This window comes from Pan troglodytes, chromosome 14 (genome assembly GCF_028858775.2).
Source record: "Pan troglodytes isolate AG18354 chromosome 14, NHGRI_mPanTro3-v2.0_pri, whole genome shotgun sequence".
NCBI lineage: Eukaryota > Metazoa > Chordata > Mammalia > Primates > Hominidae > Pan > Pan troglodytes.
Genome location: NC_072412.2, coordinates 57623676 through 57641435, shown reverse-complemented (window position 1 = coordinate 57641435; position 17760 = coordinate 57623676). Strand labels below are relative to the sequence as shown.

Here is a 17760-nt window from a genome sequence, read left to right as displayed (position 1 = left end):
TGTACTTCTGAAAGGACGACTCTTAAGGGCACAGAACTTAGATCTAAACACTATTGTTTGCTGGAAAAGGCACAGTCAAGGTTTAGTCAAGACAAGATTGCCAGGAAAGGTGTCTGGAACAAAGGTAAGGTTTGTTATGTGAACTTTAAACCAATGCCTTTCCCATCTTAAAAATTTCTGGTGGCTTGGGTGTAGAGGGAGGCCTTACAAATGAAGATTTCCTTTATAGATATAAATCTTTTTTTTTTACAAAGAGTTTTAAAACAGGGACTAATATTTAATATGTGAAAAGCAGGCAAAACTCGAAGGCAGTGCATCTAAATCTTTCAAAATCAAGGATCTCACTTCTATATTGAATCCTGGGTCCCCCACAAAGAGGGAAACACCATGAGACTGTACTCCTTGCTGCAAATACATTCCCCTGAGGCTGGTGGGTAACCTAATGCCAGTCAAGCTACTCTGTGAGCAGCCCATCCCCAATAGGAGTCTTATACCTTGGTGGTGTTCCCATAACCTCCAAGTGTTCAAACCTGTCTTTTAATCTAAATGCACAAAGAAGTAAGTAGCCCCATCCAGTAACAACCATTCACTGTGTGTACCCAAAATATCTGAGATAGGTCTCAATTTAGAAAGTTTATTTTGCCAAGGTTACAGATGCGTCAGTGACAAAGCCTCAGGAAGTCCTGATGACATGTGTCTAAGGTGGTCAGGGTACAGTTTGCTTTTATACATTTTAGGGAGACATGAGACATCAATTACTATGTGTGAATTGTACCTTGGTTTGGTCCAGAAAAGAGGGGCGACTTGAAGCAGGGCGGGGGCGGGGTCGGGGGGAGGGCTTCCAGGTCATAGGTAGATAAAAGACAAAAGTTTGCATTCTTTTGAGTCCTTGATCAGCCTTTCACTGAATACACAAGTTAGTCTGGCTCAGTGAATCTGCATTTTTACATAAACAATAGGGCAGAAGCAATCAGATATGATTTGTCTCGGGTGAGCAGAGGAATGACTTTCTGTCCTGCACCTGTGAAGATCAGCTATCAGTTTACATTGCCAAGGTGAAATTCAACAGAATTGTTTTAGGGTAAAGATCCTGAGGCCTACAAGGAACTTCCCTGTGGGCAAATTGTGAGGGAGGTATGTAGCTTTTTTATAATTGTAGCTATCTTATTTAGGAATAAAATGGGAGGCAGGTTTGCCTGACGTAGTTTTCAGCTTTTCTCTTCTTGCCTTAGTGATAAATCGGTCCCGAGATTTATTTTCCTTTCACAACCGCAGCCGCTGTCAGCCACTTCCAAAACTACAGCTTTTATCAGTGACTCGTCAGCCATTGCACACACAAAAATCAGTTCTCTCTCACAGTACAATGTAATCCCTGGTACCCCAAAGTCAGATTGATCAAGTAACTTACTGCAAAAGACAGTAGAGCTTTAGATCTGAGAGGAACCTGCCCATGACTCTTTGTACTCCACTAGGAAAACAGACCAACCTAAGGAGGGATGAGTGGCACCTTTTCTGCACTCCTCGAGGGGTTTTAGAGTCATTAGAAGTCTCCTGCAGATTCCTTCACGTGTTATTGAAAATGGCAAAAGGAAGGAGGAGCAGAAGTGGAAGGAAATAGAAGAACAAGTCATATAGGAGCCAATTTGGGGAGGTTTTTAAGCTAACTAAAAGGCCATTGAGAAGTTGTACATTTTTCTCAGCAGAAGTCATGCCAAAAAGATAGGAAACAACTGAAAAAAAAATTCTGGAAACAGCATCCAAAAGAAGAAAAAGCAGAAAAGGCCTTTAAAAAACGTTTATAGCCTAAATATTAAACTTTTAATTAACCTGACTTCTGACCAGAGTTCTAAAAAAAAAAAAAAAGCCTCTGCCTTATAATTCTTTGTGGTATTAAAAAACGAACACTAGGGCCGGGCACGGTGGCTCACACCTGTAATCCCAGCACTTTGGGAGGCCGAGGCAGGTGGATCAGGAGGTCAGGAGTTCGAGACCAGCCTGACCAACATGGTGAAACCCCGTCTCTACTAAAAATACAAAAATTAGCCAGGTGTGGTGGCATGTGCCTGTAATCCCAGCTACTCAGGAGGCTTAGGCAGGAGAATTGCTTGAACCTGGGAGGCAGAGGTTGCAGTGAGCTAAGATTGCACCATTGCACTCCAGCCTGGGTGACAAAGCCAGACTCTGTCTCAAAAAAAAAAAAAAAAAAAAAAAACAAATGAAATATTGTGCTATCTTCAGTCTAGTCCTTTTCCCAAGAGGAAAAATAAAAAGCACATTTTAAGTAAAAAAAAAAACTGCAAAAAAAAAAAAAAAAAAAAGATGAAGGTGTGTGTGTGCTTTGGGTTTTCCCTACAGGCATTCATGATGAAGTCTAACCATGGTGGGAGACTCAGGTTATAGAAACAGTGGAGAATAAAAGTGGTCCAACTGTGGTAAATCTTTTTTTTACACAAAGATTTTCTTAATTTTTCTAATACAATGAAAGCATCTACCCCAAAAGTGGAGATGTTTTATCTCTTCCTCTCTGATCCTTATTCCTGTCACTTTTTCTTGTCTGGTTGTGTTATCCCTTTCTTATTCTCTGTTTTGATGGAAATGGCTAAAAGGTTTACCATTATATTGATGTTCACTATCAGGTTTTTGGTATATGCCCCTCATTGGGTATATAGGCTGGGATGCTTTCATATCTTTCTCTGTCATTTCTTTAGCAATGGGAACATTAAAACAATGGCTACCCAAAGAAGAAGATGAAGGGAAGGTAGAAATGGTCTCTGGCATTGAAGTAGGTGAGGAACAACTAGAACCAAGATCTGATGATGATGATACGTAAGTAGATCATTTGCCGATACCTAAGTCAAGCACTGGTACAAAGTGAAAATGCTGCAGTTGAGACATTCAAAATAGCCAACTGAGACCTGGCTACAAAAATCAAGTTTTACAATGCACGGGTTTGGTTCTGGGCTCTCCATTCTTCTCCAATGGCATCATTTTCTACATTTGCGTCAGTGATACTCTGTCTTAACTTCCATGGCTTCCATTGTACCTCCTGATACCTGGTGGGGCCAGTCCTCACACATTGTGCTAGCAGTCTTCACAGCATTTTCTTCAAAATTATCTTAACTATTGTTGCCCATTCCTCATCATACACAGTATATCAAGCTTGTCCAAGCCACAGCCCAGGACAGCTTTGAATGCGGCCCAACACAAGTTTGTAAACTTTCTTAAAACATTATGAGATTTTTTTGCAATTTTTTTTTTTTTTTTAGTTCATCAGCTGTTGTTAGTGTTAGTGTATTTTATGTGTGGCCCAAGACAATTCTTCCAATGTGCCAGGGAAGCCAAAAGATTGGACACCCCTGCTGTACCTCTTTGCATTCTCTTATAAAGTATGAGAAACGTTGTTGGGATTTTGGTGGGAATGACATTTTATTTATTGATTGAATTATGGGAATTGGCATATTTGGGATTATGAATCTTTTAAAATTATTATTATTATTATTATTTGAGACAGAGCCTCACTCTGTTGCCCAGGCTGGAGTGTGGTGGCACAATCACAGCTCACTGTAGCCTCAAATTCCTGGGCTCAAGCAATCCTCCCACCTCAGCCTCCCAAGTAGCTGGGACCACAGGCACATGCCACCATGCCCAGCTAATCTTTTTTATTTTTTGTAGACATGAGGTCTTGTTATGTTGTGCAGGCTGGTCTTGAACTCCCAGCTTCAAGTTGTCCTCCCACCTTGGCCACCCAAAGTGCTGGGATTATAGGTGTGAGCCACTGCACTTGTCCTAAAAATTATTTTTAATTGGCAAATAAAAATTGTATTAATATATACTTACGGTATACAACATGATGTTTTGAAATATGTACACATTGTGGAATAGCTAAATCAAGCTAATAAATATATGTATTACCTCACATGCTTATCATTTATTTATGGTGAGAGCACTTAAAATCTACTCTCAGCAATTTTCAAGTATACAATAAATTGTTATTAACTATAGTCACCATGCTGTACCATAGATCTTCTGAAATTATTCCACCTGTCTAAGTGAAATTTTCTACTCTTTGACCAACATCTCCTGGCTTTCCCTTCCACCTTCTCCCAACCCCAGCCCCTAGAAACCACCATTCTACTCTCTGCTTCTATGAGTTCGATTGTTTTTGATTCCACGTTAGTGAGCTCATACAGCATTTGTCTTTCTGTGTCTGGCTTATTTCACTTGGCAGAATGCCCTCCAGGGTTATTCATGTTGTCACAAATGCCAGAATTTCCTTCTTTTTAAAGGCTGAATAGTATTCCATCCTGTATATATACACCACATTTTCTTTATCTATTCACGCATTAATGTGATTATGAATCTTAACATCCATAAATATAGTATAGCTCTCTATGTCTCTTTTTTCTTTGTATTTTTAAGTATTTTTATAATTTTGTTTATGGCATAGGTACCACTTAATTTTGTTGTTGTTGGTATTTTAAATGGGATTTTTTTGTATTTTAATTTTATTTATTTTTTATAGAGATGGGGGTCTCACAGTGTTGTCCAGGCTGGTCTCGAACTCCTGGGCTCAAGTGATCCTCCCGTCTCAGCCTCCCAGAATGCTAGGATTATAGGCGTGAGCCACTGTGCCTGCCTAATTTTATTTTTTAATTGAAAAATTTTGATTTTACATATTCATAGGATACACAGTGATGTTTCAATACATATGAAGTATAGCAGTCAGTTCAAGGTAATTAGCATATCCATCATCTCAAACATTTATTGTTTCTGTGTGTTGGGAGCATTTAATATCCTCCTTCTAGTGATTTAAAACTATATACCATATTACTATTAACTATAGTCATCCTACAGTGGTATAGAGCACTAGAATTTATTCCTCTTATCTAGCTGTAATTTTCTGTCCTTTAACAAATCTCTCCCTTTTTTCCTCTTGTGTTTTCAAGAGGAATGTATAGAACTACTGCTACCGTATAGAACACTACTGATGTATCCTGTAACTTTACTAAACTCTCTTATTAGTTCTAAATTTTGGAGTCCTTTGAATTTTTAAAATTTTATTATAATTTACTTAACATTTGTTTTGAGACACTGCTAATGTATAGAACACTACTGATGTATCCTGTAACTTTACTAAACTCTCTTATTAGTTCTAAATTTTGGAGTCCTTTGAATTTTTAAAATTTTATTATAATTTACTTAACATTTGTTTTGAGACAGGATCTTTCTCTGTTGCCCATGCTGGAGTGTGGCAGCATGATCATATTCACTGCAGCCTTGAACTCCTGGGCTCAAGTGATCCTCTTGCCTCAGGCTCCAGAATAGCTGGGACTACAGGTGTAGCATGCCACCATGGCCGGCTAATTTTTTTGTTTTTTGTAGAGACGGGGTCTTGCTATGTTGCCCAGGCTCATCTTGAACTCCTGGCCTCAAGTGATCCTCCCACCTGGGCGTCCCATAAAGTAAACTGTGAGCCAGATGCTGGGATTACAGCATGAGCCACTGCACTTGGCCCATGATTTACTTTTAAAATACGTCCCAAATTTTTTAAGTAGACCCTTTTCAGTCTTCCTACTACCTAACTCTTTACATCAGCTACACAGTCCTCCTCCCTACAGTCAACCAATCTAATCTGCTTCTTGTGTATACTTCTCCAGAGGAATTCCATACAAATATAAGCAAAAATATATTTCTTGTGTAAATGTGTCTTTTTATATAAGTGGTTCCATAGTGCACTGTCCTATAATTTGCTTTTTTTTTATTTAACAGTATTATGTTAAATACATATTATTGTTTCAAAAACTAGTATATGTATAGTTTAAATTTCCAGAACAAAAAGTATTGGGTCAAAGAGCATGTACACTTGTAAATTGGATATCATAAAATTGTCCTTCACAGAGGTTACACCTATTAACATCAGTATCTAGAAGTGCCTATTTCCCCATTCTCTTGCTCAGTGTGTTGTCAGATTTTTGGATTATTGCATAATTGATAGGTTAAATAAAAGTCAGTTCATGATAGTTTTAATTGGCATTTCTTTTATGAGTGGGGTTATCTTTCCATATGCTAAAGAGCCATCTTTATTTCCTCTTTCAGGAAAATTCGTTCATGGGCCATTTTTAAAATTTGGGTATTAACATTGTATTGATTTGGGAACTTTCTGCACTTCAGGGAAATTAGTCTTTTATCTGTAACATGATTCAAAAATATTTTCCTTGGTTTTTGCCTTTTATTTTGTTTATGGTGACTTGTGCCATGTTATTTTTGTTTAGTTAGATTAATCAATTATTTTATAAAACAAAGATTCTAGGATTTTTTTTTTTTTTGAGACAGGGTGTCCGTCTATCACCCAGGTTGGAGTGCAGCGGCATGATCGCACCTCACTACAGCCTCGACCTCCTGGGCTCAATCTAACTTCCCACTTCAGCCTGCTGAGTAGCTGGGACTACAGGCACTTGCCACTATGCCTGACTAATTATTTTATTTTTTATTTTTTGTAGAGATGAGGTTTCACCATATTGCCCAGACTGGTCTTAAACTCTTCTTCTTCTTCTTCTTTTTTTTAAACATACAGGATCTTACTTTGTTCCCCAGGCTGGAATGCAGTGGCCCGATCATGGCTTACTGTAACCTTGAATTCCTGGGCTCAAGTGATCCTCCTGCCTCTCAGCCTCCTGAGTGGCTGGGAGTATAGGCATGCACCACCATGCCCAGCTAATTTTTTTTTTTTTTTGTAGAGACAGGGTCTTGCCGTGTTGCCCAGGCTGGTCTTGAACTCCTAGACTCAAGTGATTTTCATGCCTTGGCCCCCCAAGGGGTTAAGATTACAGGCATGAGCCACTGTACCTTGTCAATCCCAGGATTTTAAAAATATATTGATTATTTAATTTTCTCTATAGTAAAATAATTTATTCATCTTTAACTTTATTCATATTACACTACAAAGTGTGGATCCAACTTTTTTTTTTTTTTTTTTTTTTTTTGAGATGGAGTCTTGCTCTGTTGCCCAGACTGGAGTGTAGTGGCATGATCTTGGCTCACTGCAACCTCCACCTCCTGGGTTCAAGCGATTCTCCTGTCTCAGCCTCCTGAGTAGCTGGGATTACAGGCGCACACCACCATGGCTGGCTAATTTTTGTATTTTTAGTAGAGATGGGGTTTCACCATGTTGTTCAGGCTGGTCTCAAACCCCTGACCTCGTGATCCACCCGCCTCAGCCTCCCAAAGTGCTGGGATTACAGGCGTGAGCCACCGTGCAGGTCCCAACTTTTTTTTTTTTTTTTTTTTTTTTTTTTTTTTGAGACAGAGTCTTGGTCTGTCGCCCAGGCTGGAGTGCAGTGGTGCAATCTCGGCTCACTGCAAGCTCCACCTCCCGGGTTCACGCCATTCTCCTGCCTCAGCCTCCCGAGTAGCTGGGACTACAGGCGCCGGCCACCACGCCCGGCTAATTTTTTGTATTTTTAGTAGAGACGGGGTTTCACCGTGTTAGCCAGGATGGTCTCAATCTCCTGACCTCGTGATCCGCTCGCCTCGGCCTCCCAAAGTTCTGGGATTACAGGCGTGCGCCACCGTGCTCGGCCCCCAACTTTTTTTTTTTCCCCAAATAACTCCTCACTTATTCCAGCACCATTTACTTAAAAAGGTTTTTTATTCTGGCCGGGCGCGGCAGCACTTTGGGAGGCCGAGGAGGGCAGATCACAAGGTCAGGAGATCGAGACCATCCTGGCTAACACGGTGAAACCCCATCTCTACTAAAAATACAAAAAAATTAGCCGGGCGTGGGGGCAGGTGCCTGTCGTCCCAGCTACTCGGCAGGCTGAGTCAGGAGAATGGCGTGAACCGGGGAGGCAGAGCTTGCAGTGAGCCGAGATCACACCACTGCACTCCAGCCTGGGCGACAGAGAGACTCCGTCTCAAAAAAAAAAAAAAAAAAGATTTTTTATTCTAATTTGAAATGCTACTGTTATGGTATGTTTTTATACGTATTTGCATTCAATTCCTATTCTTTCTAGTCTAATTATTGATTTATAAACACATTGTTTATAATATAGTTTATTATTTTGAGGGCTAGGTCCCCTAAATACTCTTCCTTAGAGTTTTCAGGCTTGTTTTGCTTATTTTTCCATATGGACATTAGAATCACCTTGTCTAGCAAAGGAAGGAGGAAAAGAAGGAGTTTTCTTAGCCTCCTTGCCAGCAGAATTTTGGAATCCAAAGGCCTCTTTTCGTTTCATACTGTCTGTGTCCCTTTCAGTCCAACCTGGTTATGCTTCTGTATATATATTTCTTTCAAAAATCTTAGAGGTCTCTGCAACTCTTATTGGGAGGCACTTCGTTAGGTAACAGCCAGACCCACAAATCTTTTTGATATAGGCCCTTCTCTATCTTGGGCTTTGGCTTAGACTACAGAGAAACAACACCCTTAAATTGCCTAGAAACCCTACTGTTTGAGAATAATTTTGAGACTTATTCATGTTGTTGTATATATTGGTAGTTCATTTACTTTATATTGCTCAGTAGTATCCCATTGTGTAGATATACCACAATTTGTTTGTAGATTCACCTGTTGGCGGACATTTATGTTGTTTCCAGATTTTGGCTATGAATATTTGTGTATATTCTGTATGTGAACCTAAGTTTTCATTTGGCTATGAATATTTGTGTATATTCTGTATGTGAACCTAAGTTTTCATTTCTTGTGGGCAAACACCTAGGAGTGGAATGGCAGAGTTGTATGGTTGGTGTACTAGGGTTCTCTAGAGCGACAGAAGTAATGGAATATAAAGGGGAGTTTATTAAGTATAACTCACACAATCACAGGGTCCCACAATAGGCCATCTGCAGGCTGAGGAGAGAGGAGAGCCAGTCCAAGTTCAAAACCGAAGAACTTGGAGTCTGATGTTCGAGGGCAGGAAGCATCCAGCATAGGAGAAAGCTGTAGGCTGCGAAGCTAGGCCAGTCTCTCTTTTCACATTTTTCTGCCTGCTTATATTCTAGCCGTGCTGGCAGCTGAATAGATTGCGCCCACTCAGATTAAGGGTGAGTCTGCCTTTCCCAGCCCACTGACTGAAATGTTAATCTCCTTTGGCAACACCCTCACAGACACACCCAGGATCAATACTTTGAATCCTTCAATCCAATCAAGTTGACACTCTGTATAAACCATCACAGTTGGTAAATGTTTAACTTACTGTTTTCCAAAGTGGTTATTCTATTTCACATTCCTGTGAACAGTGTGTAAGAGTTCCAGTTGTTCAACATCCTTACCAACACTTGGTATGGTCAGTTTTAACATTTTTAACCCATCTACTAGGTGTGAAGTGGTGTCTTTTAATTTTAAAATTATTTATATATCTTTGCTACTAGTTCTTTGTCAGATATCTGCTTTGCTAACATTTTCTCACCATCTGGGTATTTGTGTTCATTTTCTTAATGGTATGATTCAAGTTGGAAATTTCTGACTAATTTTTTTTTAAGCACTTTTTTTTCTTTTTTCTTTCTTTTTTTTTTTTTTTTGAGATGGAGTCTTGCTCTGTCACCCAGGTTGGAGTGCAGTGGTGTGATCTCGGCTCACTGCAACCTCTGCCTCCGGGGTTCAAGCCAATTCTCTGCCTCAGCCTCCCGAGTAGCTGGGATTACAGGTACCTGCCACCATGCCTGGCTAATTTTTGTATTTTTAGTAGAGACAGGGTTTCACCATCTTGGCCAGGCTGGTCTTGAACTCCTGACCTTGTGATTCACCCACCTCAGCCTCCCAAAGTGCTGGGATTACAGGCATGATCCACTGCACCCGGCCTTAATCACTTTAAAAAAAAAATCTGGATTTCTAATTTATTTGCACTTTGGACAGGGACTATCATCTGAATTTTAGTGATTTTAAAGGTTTATTGGACTTCTTTTACCATTGAGCACAGGGTCAATTTTATGCCTGTTACAAATGCATATTCTTACTATTTGGGGAGTACATATGTTCTATGTAATTATTGTATCAAGCTTAAACATTTTTTGTTAACATGTTCTGTAGCCTTTTTAAAACAAAAAATCACTTCCTAATAGAGATACACTGAAATCTTCAACTGTGTGATTTTGATGATTTCTCATCATTTGCTCTCCTTTTCAGTATACTTTAAATACATAGAAGCTGTGTTCTAATTTATGATTGTTATATCAATTTGGTAAAGTGTCCCTTTTTTACATTGTCACTTTTTTTTCCTATTAATGCTGTTTGCATTAAGTTCTATTTGGTCTGATACAGATATTACTATTCTAACTTCTTTATTTTTTTAAGTACTTTTATAATACGTATTTTTCTATTCTTTTATTTTCATCATTTCTTTGTAATTTTGTTATGCTGTATTTCTTATAAAGTGCATGTAGTTGGTTTATGTGCTCCTTGTCATGTGAAAATGTCTTTTAATGTTAATTTAGTAAAATTTATTATAATGTTGACAAATTTGGATTTCACTCTACCATACCATTTTGGTTTTCTATTTATTATCTTTTCTTATTTCTTTTTTACCCTTCTTTCCTAGCCTTTTGTTGGTTGACAAACTTTTCTATATTAATTTTCCCCCATAATAATTTTGAAGATACAGATTATATTTCTAATCTTTTAATGGTTAGTTTTTATACACTACCTACAAATTGATCTAACAAATTCAAAAGTTGCTCAGTATTCCTTCCTTCCTCCCAAATATGAAAAAAACAATTTTAATCACCACAAAACCCTTTTATTCTGATATTTTAATATAGAAGTATAATTTTACTTAAAAAGCTTTTTTATTATTAAAAATTTCAAACATTTATAGTGCAAGTAGAGAACAGCATAATGAACGCTCATGTATCCATCATCTAGCTTCAACAATTATCAACATTGTTTCTTTTCTGTCTTCATGTCCCCCACACTTTTTTTTTTGTAAGTGTGGAATACTTTAAGTCTCAGATATCAAATCATTTCATCCAATTTTACCTTTTTTTCAAACAAAAATATTATATATATTATTATATGTATTAATATATACATATTCTCAAATGTAACTCACTTTGCCAATTTAGTTTATCATTTTTCTGAACTTGCCATTTTTTTCCTATCCCATGCTTTCCCTCTGATTTCAGTTTTTTTCTTGTTGATGTATATTCTTTAGTAATTATTTATGATATGTCAGTGAGTAGTAAACTTTCTTATTCTTTTCATATCAAAGATTGTTTTTGTTTTGACTTGAGTCTTCAGCAGTAATTTTGCTGGGCATATAATTTTAGATTGACAACTATTTTTTCTCCTGGCTTCTATTATTGTTGATGACACATCAACTATCATCTCATTGTTTTTCCTTTATAGGGATGCTAACTTTCTCCCTGATACTTTTATAATTTTTTTAATTCCTTACATTCTTATGTTTCACTATGGTATGTCTAGGTCTAAAAATGTCTTTTATCCTGCTTGCTTCACTTTCTTTTGAGAACACATGACTTTCTTTAGTTCTGGAAAATTTTAATATTTGCTTTTCTTATTGCATCCATTTTGATTCTCCAATTAGATATTAGATATATTTTTTATCTTCTCAATTATCTCCAGTAGTACATAATTGTACTTTCATATTTTTTATTCTCTTCTTTGTTCCTTTCCAGGTGAATTTTTTTTTTTTTTTTTTTTTTTTGAGACAGAGTTTCGCTCTTGTTGCCCAGGCTGGAGTGCAGTGGTGTGATCTCGGCTCACTGCAACCTCTGCCTCCTGGGTTCAAGCAATTCTACTGCCTCAGCCTCCCGAGTAGCTGGGATTACAGGCTTGTGCCACCATGCCCAGCTAATTTTTGTATTTTTAGCAGAGATGGGGTTTCACCATGTTGGCCAGGCTGGTCTCGAACTCCTGACCTCAGGCAATTCACCTGCCTCAGCCTCCCAAAGTGCTGGGATTACAGGCGTGGATGAATCCTTGAATAGTGTTTTCTAAGCCTATCTGGGTACCATCTATTGAGTTTTTAATTTAAATGATTATATATTTCATGCCCAAGATAATTATTTTTTCTTATATTTATATGGTCTTGTTTCATTAATGCATAATGATTTCTCATAATTAAAAAATTTAAATGCTTTGCTTTAGTTTATCTTTTTGGGCATACTTACTTTAGGAGACTTATCAAAATCCTCCATAAAAAATAATTTCATCTGGAGTTAGTTCATGGTCCAATTTTTTTCTTTTATTAATTTTATGCCATCTGTCTTACCATTAGATTTATTCAGGTGTTAGAATTTTAGTTTGTGGGCTCATTTTGTTTTGGAGGGTTTAAAATTGCTTTTTCTTCCTTTCCTTCCTCTTCCTGTATACCTCCTAAATATCTAATAGGGTCTTCTTCCTTAGGTCCCCCTCCATTCTTGCTAGCTGGGACCCTTGAAGAGCAAGTGTGGTCTAGGAAAAAAATACCAGTAATGTGGCTTGTCTGTTTTAGCCCAATCTCTGGAAGAAAAATTCTCCCTAAGACATTTATAACCATAGATTTGACTTCACTTGTGTTTGGAGCTTGAATTACAATACTTGTATGGGCTGGAAACATCTATGTTGAGAAATTAACACTAAAATTAACATTAAGGGGTGGTAATACTCCTGGGATTTTTAGAAGTAAATATAAGACACTCTGGAGGGATAAATGTTGGATTTTTTCACTGAAGCACTGGTGAAGATGAACTTACAATTGAACATTTAAAAACAGAATCCACTATGAGAGATTGCAAATAGAACAAATGCTGATTAGATCATAAAGAATTTCAGATAATATAATTATCTTAGGAAGACTATAATACTGTGTATTTAAAATTATTTAATTTAATTAAATTCAGGAATCCAAACATAAGAAAAATATAGTCCCTCGGTAAAGAGCAGGAAGTTTCTCTTAGCCTGTTTGGGCTACTCTAACACAATACCTTAGATGAGTTAACAAAAATATCAGAAATATACTTCTTCTAGTTCTAGAGGCTAGGAAGTCCAAGATCAAGGTGCCAGTAGAGGCCGGGTGCAGTGGCTCACGCCTGTAATCCCAGCACTTTGGGAGGCCGAGGTGGGCGGATCATCTGAGGTCAGGAGTTCGAAACCAGCCTGGCCAACATGGTGAAACCCCGTCTCTACTAAAAAATACAAAAATTAGCTGGGCATGGTGGCAGGTGCCTTAATCCCAGCTACTTGGGAGGTAGAGGCGGGAGAATCGTTTGAACCTGGGAGGCGGAGGTTGCAGTGAGCCGAGGTTGAGCCATTGCACTCAAGCCTGGGGGACAAAAGTGAGATTTCTCTCAAAAAAAAAAAAAAAAAAAAAAAAAAAAAGTGCCAGTAGATTTGGTGTCTGGTAAGGGCTAGCTTTTGGCTCCATACACAGCACCTGCTAGCTGTGTCCTCACTTGGTGGAAGGAGCATACAAGCTTCCTTGGGCTTCTTTTATAAGGGCACTGATCCCACTCATGAGGGCTGTGCTCTCATGACTCATCACCTCCTAAAGGCTCCACCCCTTAATACTATCACATTGAGGATTAGGTTTCAACACATGAATTGGGAACAGGGGCACAAACATTCAGACCATAGCAAAAATTTTTATAATTCACTAGAACTTCTGGAAGTTGAAAAAAATCTATGAATAGAAATTAAAATTCGACTGATGGTTTAAAAAACAGAATAGGTACAGGTAATAAAGGAGTTAGTAACTGGAAGATAGGTCTAAGTAAAAACATGATGGAAAATGTGACAGAGAAGTTAAGAGGCATGAAGTCAAATGTATATGAAAAGGAGTTCCAGAAGAAAAGAATATGAGAAAACAATATGCAAATCAATTCCAGCTGTGAACTTTCTATAATTATTTGAAGCCAGGAATCATCATATCTGGGAAATAAAACAATTATCAAGCAGCAACAACGAAAATAAATTTATACCTATACACAGCATAGTTTAGTAGAGGAACAAAGACAAAGGAAAGATCTGTGTAAAGCACATATCTCAGGAATGGTAACAGTAAGTGGGAGTTGCACTTACTGGTCCACCCAAATTTATGGTCTCCAGTTTTAGTGGGGTCCTCCATGATGACTGGCAATCCTAAGCCTGGTCAGCTTCCTTCCCAGTGTATCAGTGATTCCAAACCCTCATCCCTCAGCTCACTCCCATCCACACACGCTCATCGTGTGACTGTGCCTCCTCCTTCACAGAGATAGTACGCGTTCTGCAGAATCAGTTTTCTAGCTCCATAACTTCTCTATATCCATGAGTCCTTCTCTCCTTTTCTCTCCCTATCTTCTTTTTCTTAGGAAAAACTGTCCCTCTTCCTGCTGAAAGCCCATGCTCTGCAGGTGCTCTAAAACCCAGCTTCTTTTCAGTGACCTGGCTCCTATTGGTTATTCCACCTGTCTCCTGTTTTGAATATCTACTACCTCCTTTCCTCAGCATATAAACATGCCCAACTCTTTCCCATTAAAAACAATAACCAAAAACCATTGCCCCCATGTTCTCTAAATAATACCATTCCTTTCAGAGCTAGGCTCGCTGAAAGAGGAGTTTAAATTCATTGTCACCACTTTTTTTTTTTTTCAGATGAGTGTCTTGCTCTGATGCCTAGGCTGGAGTGCAGTGGCATGATCATAGCTCATTACAACTGTGTAAACTCCTAGGCTCAAGCAATCCTACTGCATCAGCCTCCTGAGTAGCTCTCCCAGTACTTTGGGAGGCTGAGGTGAGAGGATTGTTTGAACACAGTAGTTTATGACCAGCCTGGGTAACACAGTGAGACCTCCTAGCTGCTAAAAATAAAAAACCTGGGCATAGTGGTGCTCACCTGTAGTCCCCACCTGTCACCACTTTGTTAATCTCCATTGCTTTCTGGACCCACTGTACATTGGCTCCTGCTGCACGGCACTCATCTGAAATATTCTTTCAACAGTCATCTATTACCTTGAAATTGGCAAGTCAGGTAATCATTTCTCAGTCCTCATCCTATTTGGCTACTCCTTTGGCTTCCACGATACACATCTTCTTGGCCCTTATCAGCTCTTTCTCAATCTCCTCCACTTGCCACTTTTTTTGTTCCGTTTTGTTTTGAGATGGAGTCTCGCTCTGTCTCCCAGGCTGGAGTGCAGTGGTGCGATCTCGGCTCACTGCAACCTCCGCCTCCTGCATTCAAGTGATTCTCCTGTCTCAGCCTCCTGAGTAGCTGGAACTACAAGTGTGCGCCACCATGCCTAATTTTTTGTATTTTTAGTAGAGAAGGGGTTTTGCCATGTTGGCCAGGCTGGTCTCAAACTCCTGACCTCATACTTGCTACTTAAATATTAGGTTGGTGCAGTTACTTTTAGGTTTAATTTAGGTTGGTGCAGATTGTCTTATTGATCTATTCCCTTTCCTTTCTAAAAATACCAATGTTGCAGTCTTAGACACAATTTTAATTCCTGGTTCTATGAATTAGTAGCTGTGAGACCTTCAACACATTTTTTAACCTCTCTGAGCCTTAGCTTCTTTATTTGTAATTTGATGATAATGTCTACCTCAAAATGTTGTTAGTATTAAGTGAAATATGGTATAAGTACCCTAGGATATTGATGGACATATAGTAAGGGCTCGATGTACGGCAATTGTTTTTTTCTTTTTTTTTTATTCTCTCTTCCTCTCCTCTTAAACATTAGATGATGGACATTAATAAATATAATAAAGGGTGTTTAACACAATGTACAACTCAACAGAAGACTGATTCTCCCAACATTAGCTGTTTATCATGCTTAGAAAAACCTAGGTGAAAATGCAACTTTTATATTGCTCAACTGGGGATGGAGAAAAGGGAAACGAGTTTTTACATGTATTCTTCAGTACTTTCATATCATAATGCTGATTTTTACTGCTTATTATTTCAGAAATTTTGAAGAATCTGAAGATGAGTTGAGAGATGAAGTAGTAGAATACTTAGAAAAACTCGCTACTTTCAAAGGGGAAGAAAAAACAGAAGAGGCCTCCAGTACCTCTAAGGACTCTAGAAAGTCAAGAGAAAGAGAGGGGATAAGTATGCAGAAATCTGAAGAATTAAGGGAGGGCTTGGAGAATATTTCTACTACATCTAATGACCACATTTGTATTACTGATGAAGACCAAGGAACATCAACAACCAGTCAAAATATACAAGTGTGATTATTGTACTTTTTCTTAAGTAATAAGTTAGTGTCTATTACCTATAGTATTTATTTGGGTACAAGTCATAAATGCTCATTTACTGTAAGGGTTTTCTAGTAATCTCAAGGATTTATTAATTTTTCTTTCAATTTAGGAAGTAGAACTTTTGAATATAGACATTAATATTTTTACTTTAAAGTTTCTATTAAGAAATCTTAGGCCAGGCAGTCTCATCACTTTGGGAGGCCAAGGCAGGCAGATCATGAGGTCAGGAGTTTGAGACCAGTCCAACCAACATGGTGAAACCCCGTCTCTACTAAAAATACAAAATTAGCTGGGCATGGTGGTGCATGCCTGTAATCCCAGTTACCTGGGAGGCTGAGGCAGGAGAATCACCTGAACCCAGGAGATGGAAGTTGCAAGTGAGCCGAGATTGTGCCACTGCACTCCAGCCTGGGCAATAAGAGCGAAACTCTGTCTCAAAAAAAGAAAAAAAAAAAAAGCTTTCAGCTAATATATGTGGTAGGCAGAGTAATGTGGCTCAACGCCCCCTCCAAAACATGTCCCATCCTAATCCCCACAGTTTGCGAATACGGCAAAGGAGAATTAAGGTTGCAGGTGAAATTGTTTGCTCATCAGCTGACCTTAAAATAGGGAGGTTATCTTGGTTTATCCACCTGGGTGCAGTGTAATCACAAGGGTCCTTACAAGTGGAAGAGGAAGACAAAAGAGAAAACCAGAGAGATCGCAGCATGAAAAGGACTCAGCCTGATGTTGCTGGCTTTGAAGATGTTGGACAAGGCCACAAACTAAGAATTCAGACAGCCTCTGGAATCTGGAAAAGGCAAAGAAATGGATTCTTCCCTAGAGCCTCCAGAAGGAACACAGCCCTGCCAAGAACTTAATTTTAGCCTAGTGAGTTCAATTTCATACTTCTGACTTGCAGAACTGTTAAGATAATAAATTTGTGTTAACTAAGTTTGTGATAATTTGTTAGGACAGCAATAGAAAACAAATACAATATACAGGTTCACTCATTTAACATAATCTGCCGTTTTACAAAACTGTGATTTTGAAGTTTCTTGTTGCATTGAATACACTTTTTTGAAGCTGATGTTGACACAGGAATAAGGCAATTGAGCAAGAAGAACAAGGCATGGTGTGTTAATTATGCACTAAATGACCATGGCCATTTTGTCTAATAGTTTCAATAGTTTCTAATAGTTTCAAGTGCATAGGTTGAGGGCAGGGACTATATCTGGTCTTTATATCTTACAATGATTTTCTTATATACAGTTATTAGCACAGTGCCAGAAATATTTCCTGAATTAATAAATGCTAAAACATTTCCTCATTAAGACTGTAAGCTGTTTGGTGTAGGAAAACTAACTTTTTAAAATTGATCATAACAATTCCAACGTTGAACATGGCCTGGAGCTTAACAGATGTTTATTTAAATACTAAGGAGTATGTCTGGGCTTAGGAAGGAGAGGGTGGTTACATTTCAGGGTGGTAGAATTCTGCCTGAAATATCTGCTTTATAATAAAAGTGAAATGTCTCACCGATACACTGTTAAACTGAGAAAACAAAGATGAGGTAAGGTGGGTCAGATTATTTCTAAGGTCTGTTTACT

The 17760-nt window shown here is 38.4% G+C and overlaps 1 protein-coding gene across 14 annotated transcripts in view; it reads left to right on the top strand.

The window, feature by feature from the left end:
- Nucleotides 1–16862, top strand: part of NEK5 (NIMA related kinase 5) — an 89290-nt gene extending 72428 nt beyond the window's left edge. For 9 of the 14 annotated variants that reach the window (XM_009427003.5, XM_063792590.1, XM_063792588.1 and 6 more), the window contains 2 exons: nt 2709–2826; nt 15874–16862. In XM_009427003.5, coding sequence (XP_009425278.3) covers nt 2709–2826; nt 15874–16144 — 389 coding nt within the window. In that variant the 3' untranslated portion in view covers nt 16145–16862. The remainder of the gene's footprint in view (nt 1–2708; nt 2827–15873) is intronic. The other 5 variants (XM_054664977.2, XM_016925322.4, XM_016925321.4 and 2 more) reach the window with 3 other exon arrangements.
- The last annotated feature ends 898 nt before the right edge of the window (nt 16863–17760 follow it).